Source organism: Triticum dicoccoides, chromosome 7B (genome assembly GCF_002162155.2).
Source record: "Triticum dicoccoides isolate Atlit2015 ecotype Zavitan chromosome 7B, WEW_v2.0, whole genome shotgun sequence".
Taxonomy (NCBI): Eukaryota; Viridiplantae; Streptophyta; class Magnoliopsida; order Poales; family Poaceae; genus Triticum; species Triticum dicoccoides.
Genome location: NC_041393.1, coordinates 46,282,891 through 46,292,380, shown reverse-complemented (window position 1 = coordinate 46,292,380; position 9,490 = coordinate 46,282,891). Strand labels below are relative to the sequence as shown.

The 9,490-nt window shown below is 46.9% G+C and overlaps 1 protein-coding gene across 1 annotated transcript in view; it reads left to right on the top strand.

Annotated features, from left to right (window-relative positions):
* The window catches only part of LOC119338582 (cysteine-rich PDZ-binding protein-like), a 181,017-nt gene that overhangs the window by 167,658 nt on the left and 3,869 nt on the right, over positions 1-9,490 (top strand). The window contains exon 3 of the mRNA XM_037610892.1: positions 6,902-6,906. Within this exon, the coding sequence (XP_037466789.1) occupies positions 6,902-6,906 (5 nt within the window). The remainder of the gene's footprint in view (positions 1-6,901; positions 6,907-9,490) is intronic.

Sequence of the window (9,490 nt, the reverse complement as noted above, 5' to 3'; positions counted from 1 at the left end):
CTCTCGCCGGAGCAGCGCCGCCCCGTCCACACCACACCACCGACGCCTCCCTCTCCCCATCCTCCCCTTCCTCCCCTCCGACCCCACCCCACTCTCGCCGGAGCAGCGCCGCAGGGCCGACACCAACCTCGCCCTCGCCCGCGCGCGCCGCAACCTCCGCCTTGCCAAGTCCGGAGCTGCTCGTGGAGGAGACGTGGCTGGAGGCGATCTCCGTGGCTGGAGGCGATCGTCGGCCCACCGCCGGATCTCCCTGACGCCGGCCGACCGCAGTTGATACCCCTCATCCCCTGATCAAGCCTTCTTCAGAGAGAGATAGTGAGGTACCTCATCCCCTTCTGTATTTTACACTACACATACACATAATTTTGCAGTATATCAATGTGATTTTCCAATACGTCTCCATCCATCTGAATTTGACTCATATGCATAATTTTGCAGTACATTATGATTTCGGCTAGATGCGTATGAGTTCATAATTTTGCAGTACACATTACCGGGCTTCCTTCTCTCACTAGATGTAGTGCACAAGTAGATGAACTGATGAACTCATACACATAATTTTGCATATAATTTGTTCAACTATGTCATTATGATTGATAGAATGTAATTATTGAAGAATTAAGAGGATCGGAACCATTGCTTCTCTTTTTGAGAGACATGCTAACAAGAAAGGGAAGACATGCTAACAGACGCGCTCCACTATGCTGTTAGGGTTAAGATTTTTTAGTCCCCGCCCCCGACTCTGCTGCTGAAATTACCATTGAAATCGAGGTAAAATCACTATTGAACTGGGTGTAAAATCACTACTGTTGATATTCAAATTTAAACTTGAAAATGAAAATTGAATTGGAGAACTAAATCACTGTTTTTTAGTCCCCATTTCTGAACCTATGCTAACCTTGCAACCAGCATAACAGGCAATGTACTCCAAAATACTATAAGAACTGGAGTAAAAGATGACTGCATCTCACAGAATATAAGAAATGGGGACTCTTGGCTAAGTATGGAAATGCCACAGAGTATAAGAAGTACTCCTGCATCTTACACAATGATAGGTCTAATTTATGCTACTCAACGAAAGAAGAAGAAAAATGCACTGGACATACACTGAAGAAAAATGCACTGTATCATCGGGTAATTGTCCATGGTTTATACCTGAAAATAAGTTTATCTCACGGCATGAATGTAAGTATCTGTTCCGCATTCATGGGCTATCTACCCAAGGTAAACCTAGAAAATGAGTTATATCCAGGACAAGCCACTGTCAATTAACACTATATACACTGCCAACTGTATTTAGTTAACATTACACTGCCACTACTATTCAGCAAAAACGTTTGATCATCTCACTCTACTTACTATCAATTGACACTGTATAACTGTCAGCTCCATTCACTAGCAGCAGCCAGCACTTCTGAATCTAATCTTTCTTGGGCAAGCTCGGCTACTTGTTGTTAGTCATTCACTAAAAGATCCTCAACAGACTGCATGCATCTAGTATTAAATTTCTTGGATGGATCATCTCTTTTAGCAAAGGACTGTAATAATTAACTAACTGAAAATTTGACATTCTGGACTATGCTTGGCTCTGGTTTTGTGAAATCTCATCTCTTTTCTAGTGCCATGACTAGTCATGAATTTTATTTTACTTTCCCCACTTTATAACATTCAGAAATTGTTTACTAGCTCAAGCTTCTCCTTTGCACTTTATCACTTCAATCTGCTGCTACCCCAAGCTTCTCGTTTACACTTGTGCCAAGTAGCATTTTTTCCTTGTATAATTATATGGTGGTTGACTGAGCTGCTACTTTTCCCTTGTAGAAGATCGCAGGTCGAGTGGGAGGGATCCAGTTGCGACGACACCGAATCACTAGCAAGGCAGCTGCCTAGAATAATAGGTTGACTCACCTATATATACTACTATCTTGCATCTCTCTCTTGTTTCTTCTTCTATATACTACTATCTTGCATCTCCAATTTTTAAGTAATCTTGCATATGTTAGAAACTACATATATGGTCTCCGGTTTTCTTACCTCTACTCTAAAACACCAACGCATCAACAAAAGAAGATGGTATTTTTGTTACGCTTTCAGTTCGTGTCAGCAGGGAGATATAATGTTTTACAATCTTTCTGGTTATATTGGAGTTAGGTTTTTTGAATATGAGTAGCAGTGACTTGGATATACCTTATGGAGTTGTAACAGTTCCTCTTGGTGCTTAGGTGCATTTTCTTTGTGTAACTTGGTTTAAAAATGTGATTTGGTCTTTTGTGGCATTTGGATGCCTAAATCCCATTTTCTTAATCATATTGCTTGGAAACTTTTGGTTATCTCCTCTCAGTGATGAAATAATTTATATGTACTGCACTTTTTTCATAATTAGGTAAATAACGTTGGTTACAGTTTTGGTAGTTCAAACGGAATGTATCTCATTTTGTAGACAGATTATTTTCTGGAATATCATATATTCAAATTTGTAATGAATGATGGCTTCTACCTGAATTGGTAGACTCTGTGGTGTTAGTTTGTTCTAAATACAGTAAGATAATTTTAACAACTGTAGAACATGTTGAGATTTGCAACTTTTTTGTGACATCAACCAACAGTCCTGTCACTGGGTTATCCTATTTTATATTTTTAATTACTAACTTAAGTTTGAGTAAACAGTGGCAGTGAAGTCCTCATAATAATCAGGCGGATGTTAACTTTTTTGTGGTGCTAGTTTGCTGGGTTTTGTCTCCGACCATCGTGTCGTGATGATATTGCAGGTACCCCGAGAGGCCCTTGAGTTTGCCGGAATGTCGATTAACTTCCGTTCCGGCAAATTCGGGTACTCCATATGTCCTATTTTCAGCAAAGGTCATGCTGAAATTTTCCGTGAATTTTAGCATGACTTTGCTAAAAATAGGACATATGGGGTACTTGTGACTAATGCATGGGCCGGGGTATCTTAGTAGTTAATTAAGTAGGATCAAGTGCCCCGGCGTACTTAGGGTGCCTCGGCGTCGAAAAACCCTCAATGATAAAAGCTTAGATTTTAGGATGCCTCGGTGTTGACAAACCCTAAATGATGAGACCATGATCTTGTTCCTTGACAATAACCAACTTTTTGACCAAACTTTGTTTCTATTTAGAGAGAAACATGGCCCACAACGATGAGGCCGGGGGTTCGGGCGGCAAGGCATTCTGGGAGCTGTCCCAGGAGATGGAGGAACAACCTCACTTGTATGAGGCCGCCGCCTTCCCCATCGATCCTGAGACCACGGATGGTGCCGCCGAGGATGACCACACTGATGCCACCACTGATGGTGCCGCCGAGGATGCCACCACTGATGATGGCGGCGCACGCACAGATGGCAGCCAACCGAAGAGGCAACGGAAGGACCGGCGCCCGATCGTGCTCCGCACCCTCAAGGAGGAAGTTACTGAAGTGGACTCCAACGGGAATCCAACGGCGCCCGAACGAATAGTCAAGGGGTACTCGCTTCAGCTCGGGTGCATTGTCCGGAGCACCGTCTCGATCAACACCGAGAACCTGAGGCATCCTGACCGAGGGAATTTGCGCAACCTCCTCTTCACGAAGCTGCACGAACGATACAAGTTCCCCGCTGAATTTGAAAACACAAGCCTCAAAGGGAATAAAGTGAATAATGCTGCCCTCACGAAGATGAGCAAGGCCCTGTCTACTTGGAAAAGCAATGTGAAGAGAATGATTGAGAAAGGTGAGAGTTATCAGAAGATCAAGGAGAAAAATCCTTCGATCACCGAAGATGACTACAACGACTTCAAGATCAATTGCTCGAGCACCGCAAGCTCCCAATCAAGTGAGTGGGGGAAACAAATGCGGGAGCTGAACATAGGGGAACACACACTCGGTCCCGGCGGTTACAGAGTGGCGGAGCCTATATGGGACAAGGAGGAGGCGGACCGTGCCGAGCAAGGCCTACCGCCCCTCTTCGATAAATACGGTGACAAGCAGACCAGAAACTTTGTCAGGGCCCGGTACAAGAAGGACCCGAAAACAAAGGAGCTTACCACGGATCCGAAGACCAGGCAGCTTGAGCTTGTTCTGGTAAGGAATACACCCCCATGTAATTAGCTCCATATGGTTGCATTCTAATTAATGAAGCCAAATTTCTAAATGGTTCACATTCCTTCCGCAGGCGACTGAAAGCAGTAGCGCGGGGTCGACTAAGAGCAACCCTTGGGACACCACTCTAAATAGGGGGTTGAATGTAATGAAGAACAAGGATAAGCTCAGTAAGCCGACGTCAGCTGGTCGTGTGGCCGGCAAAGGCTTGTCGACAAAATGGGGGTCATACTATACCGCTGGTGTGCGGAAGGAGAAAAAGACCAGCTCGGAAAGCCAGGCGCGAGAGGTTCAAGAACTCAAGGCACAGGTGGTGCGGATTCCGGAGATTGTCCAAGAGCAAGTGGAACAACGACTCAGAGCGACGATCACCGCCCTTGTGCCTACCTTGATCTCGGGGTTGAGTGCGTGGATTGCGAGCGGCCAACAGGGGCCGCCCCCGATTCCTAGCTTCACGGCCAGCAACTCGCATAATGCGATGGCGGGGCCATTGGTGCCTCCGGCGGAGGCGACATTGGTGTCTCCAACGCCGGCACGGGAGCTTAATGCACCCGGGTGTACGCCGGCCGGCACCTCTGCAGCAAGCGGCACCTTCGTCAACTGCACGCCCGCCGTTGGCGGTGCGTCGACATTAGCCGAGCTCGACGCCATCATCACGGTAACTAATTAAGCCTCTCTCGGCCGAGGACTTCATCTCCTTGCCTTTGACTGGGCATCCCTGACGCCCTACATGTTTTCGCAGGGCGCCGCCGACGTTCCGTGCACTCTCCTCCACTTCGTGAACAACGAGTTGGTCGATGTCGCCAAGGGCAAAATCGTTCAACCGGGCAACCCCTTGTTCCACGGTACCCAGATGCCACCCAACTTGTTTAGGGTTCAACTGGTTCGGGTGCTGCCAGGCTGCGACGACTTGTTACCTCCGATTCAACCCGTCGGGGCCGACGATGAAGACGTGATGACCCTCAGCGCCTGCCTGAGCTGGCCCCTGCTTTGGCCGAAGAGCCAGATTCGTTTGGGGGTGGGGGACACCACCCCAAAGACAACACCGCCAGTCGTGCCGGCGCCAAGTCGGCCCCATGGCAAGACCGCCGTAACGGTGCCGGACATCCCTATGCCACTGGATCCAAACATGCATATGGCACAGGATCAGAACGACGATGACGACGACGATGATACATTTGGCAACGTCGATCAGTACTTTGCCGATCATGGGTACGATGGCGACTTCATGGGGCCTCCTTCTCAAGAACCAAACCCAACAAAAGACGTGTGCGATCTAGCTGGTACCGCGGAGAAGCCAAGTTGCAACAGGCGCCGTCTGGCGTTCAGCTCTCAGGAGACGCCTCCAGCTGCCGACTTCACCGAGCCTCAGATAGGCGAGGTGTGAAATATTATCAGCCCCAACACACTCAAGAAGGCGGTCTGTGAGCAGAACTCGGTCCCATTACAGGAGAAGAAGAAGGCACGCAAAAGAAAGACTAAGAAGGGTGCGAGCCAGCCGGCACCGAGTACGATCCGTGCTCAGGACGGGCCACCTTCACCGCAGGATATCTCGAGGAGGGTGCATGTGGCGGGTAGGGCGATGCTACCGACAAATATGCTCAATGCTGCAACCGGTGCTATGCGGAGTCTGCATGACAGTGTTCTTTCTTTGGAGAAGCGGCGTCTCAGGGAGAAGGATGTGGCATACCCAGTTTTCGCGGCCAAGGTGCCAGAGGGCAAGGGCTTTGTGGATAACTCCATCGGGCGTACGATCGTCCTGCGTTTTGATGACATCCACGCTATGTTGAACCTTCATCCGCTGCACTACACCTTTGTTCGGCTATTTTCGCTGAGTATGGAGATGCGGATCATTCGCGACAAGACCCCGGACATCGTGATAGTCGGCCCCTTCTACATGCGTGCCAAGATCTTGGGCAGCGCTGGGGACCGGGAAGTCGCGAGTTCTTACCTCGAAGGCGTCATTCTGGCAAACCAAGATAAGGATAACTTCCTCGTGCCTTACTTTCCCGAGTAAGTCCTCCCCTCAACCGGCCCGTAACATATGAATTCTTACATTTCGATCGTTTTTCTTTTAACATTCCGTGTTTTCTGCAATGACACACGTTGCACGCTCATCCTCCTAAGCCCCAAATATTCCATGGCCACGTATTTCGACCTGGACCGTCAGTCGAACGTAGACTACACAAATGTCAAGAAGGTTCTTGATGATGTTCTCCCCGGCTACGCCAAATCTGGAGGCACCTTCACCAGGCCTATTCGTAAGTACGGCAAGCACGTGTTCTCCCACAATACGATGTTCTGCTGCGTCAAGCAGCCGCCTGGCGGTCAGAAGGGTGCCTACTACGCCATCCATCACATGCGGGCGATCGTACGGGACCATCATCAACTTCTGCTACCGAGTAAACTCAAAGATTGGGCCGCGAGCGTGTCGGCAATCCAGGACGCGGACCTCCGACAAGAATTCTTTCGCATCCAGTCGGAGTTTGCGGAAATCATCCATCAAGATGTCCTTCGTACCTCGGGGCAGTTCTACCTCAGAAATCAACCGTCCAACAGTGACATCGACACAATGCTACAAATGCAGGCTGACAACGACCGTTATTTCATGACTCCCACGATAGACGGCGGCTTCATCCACGCTCCGGTCCCTTGAGTCGAGTCGAAAGCAGTGATGCTGTGTCTATTTCTGAAACATCGATTGGCTCATGTTGTAATTAAACTTTAATGAACTTGTAGTATGTCTCTTTGGTTTCGAGAGTCGTTCAACTTAGATGTAATCGATGCTATTAATGTCTTGCTTTTCTCTTCCGATCGTTCTGTTGCATAATTATATATTGCTTATGTATTGTCTGTGAATTGGTACTAACGTTTTGTTTGGCTAGTGCATAGCGATGCCGACGTATGTCGTGTACAAGGGTAAGGTTCCCGGAGTCTATGATGACTGGGAGGAGTGTCGGAGACAGGTTCACCGATTCAGCGGTAACAGTTACAAAGGGTACACCACTAGGGCCGAGGCCGAATCTAGATACGCCCGCTATCTAGCGGGAGAGGGGAGGGAGCGTTGGAGGAACCGGATGAAGACGAGTTTCATCGTGATGATGCTCATCGTGATGACCGCAGCTCTCTTCTATGTGATGGTAGTTTAGATGATCGATATCGACTTGTAATGTGAAGACAAACTCGCTACTCGCGGTCTCGAGACTTGTAATATAATGTTCTATCTTTGTTCGGTCTTTTCAATTTGGAGACTAATATGATGAATTGTATTCGGAGACTAATATGATGAATTGTATTCAAAGACTAATCTTCTATTGTATTCGATGAATCTGTTGTTGATGTGTGCTATCTATATTTTGTCAAATTATACATTTTGTAACCTGTGCAAAAAACAGAAAATAAAAAAATAAAAAAAACCTAATATTCATACTAATGGCGCATCACATGACAGTGCGCCATTAGTATGACAAAGCATACTAATGGCGCATCACTGGTAAGTGCGCCATTAGTATGCCATGGTTACTAATGGCGCATCCGTGGTGGTGCGCCATTAGTATGCCAAAGCACCTGGATATACATGGCCCCTGGGAGACATACTAATGGCGCACCCTGGCCTATACTAATGGCGCACCCGCGGTGCGCCATTAGTATATTAGTATATCAGATACTAATGGCACACCAGGTGGTGCGCCATTAGTAAAAATTACTAATGGCGTGCTGTTAATGACGCACCACAGATGCGCCATTAATGGCCATACTAGGTGCGCCATTAGTAGGGGTTTTTCTAGTAGTGGTAGCAATAAAACTGAACGATCATTATGCTAAGCTAACGGATGGGTATTGTCCATCACATCATTCCACTAATGACGTGATCTCATTCATCAAATGACAACTCATGTCCATGGCTAGGAAACTTAACCATCTTTGATCAACAAGCTAGTCTAGTAAAGGCATACTAGGGACACGCTGTTTTGTCTATGTATTCACACATGTATCAAGTTTCCGGTTGATACAATTCTAGCATGAATAAAAACATTTATCATGATATAAAGAAATATAAAATAATAATTTTATTATTGCCTCTAGAGCATATTTCCTTCATATAGTTCAGTGTAAATTCTTCACTAGTGTGTTGCTATGTGTGAGCCTTTTGCTTTGCTCTGTTGTTTCTAGTTTAGAAATTTCATCAATGTGAATGTTCACGATCTAGGCCCAGTTCTTTTGAGCAGATTATGGAGAATCTTGGTCCCGAAAATCCCGAGCGAAAAGAACTCGATTGAACTTCCAAAATCTCAACCGGATTCTCCAGAATCCTAGTGCAATCCCAAAATCTCAAAATACCTGGTTTCTCCCACAATCTCAGGATTCTGGCAAGTCCCACCAAAGAAAACGTTTGGATTTAATAGAGTACCCCTATTGCAGCTGGTTATTACAGCCAAACTGCCACCGAGCCAGCCACGGTTCGCATCGCTTACCTCCCCACTTATCTCGAGCAGGGCCGTGCGCTAGGGTTCCAGCACCGCCGCCGGCCCCACCTCGCCGCCCCTGACCTCGCCGCCACCGTCCCGGTACTCGCCGCCGCTGGATTGGTCCTCGCCGGTTAACAATTAATCAAATGATTTCTCTCGAAGGGTGATACAGACATTTCAGCACACAACTCTTTCTAGAATCTCAAACTACAATCTCAGAAAAGAACTCGGTGTTAGATTCTGGGGGAAGTATATTCTGGGAGAATTTTCCAGAATCTTGATTCTGTAGAATCCTGTGCGAAAAGAACTGGGCCCTACAGTGTGGTGTAATGAGGCATGGTTTCTTTCAGTTTTGTGTCACCGATCATGTAAAAATCTGCTCTTCTTCCGTCGTCTAGATCTTTTTTTGAAATATTATACCTACAATGAGCTTGTATGATTTCTACTGTGTTTATGTTCCTGTAATTACCGTGTCTTTGTTTTGGTATGTCCCAATTTCGAGGTTTTTCTTTCCACCCTTGGTGTAATTTTCATTTCTATGATGAACTTGTACGATTTTTATTGTCTTCATCCTACTTTATTATTATTATTTTCTTGTGTAATTCAAAGTTTGTAGTCTGGTTTGAAGGCTTAATATAATTTTTTTGCAGCAAGTTTGTATCATTTTTACAGTGAGCATTGTGCATTTTTGCATGTTATTTTGAACTATAGAAAACAGAAAGAAAAAATAGGCTGTGGCCTCCCGCGCGGATGGGCCGGCCCATCTGGGGCAGCCCCGACGCGAGGCTTCCCATAGGGGCGCCCGATCCGACCCGACGACCCGGGTCTGTCCTATCTCTTTCCTCTTCCCTTCCAGACAGATCCTGATCACCAGCATCTCAAGAGAAAAAAAAACGATCTCCGGCGGCGGCGGCGGGCCGGCGGCGATGGT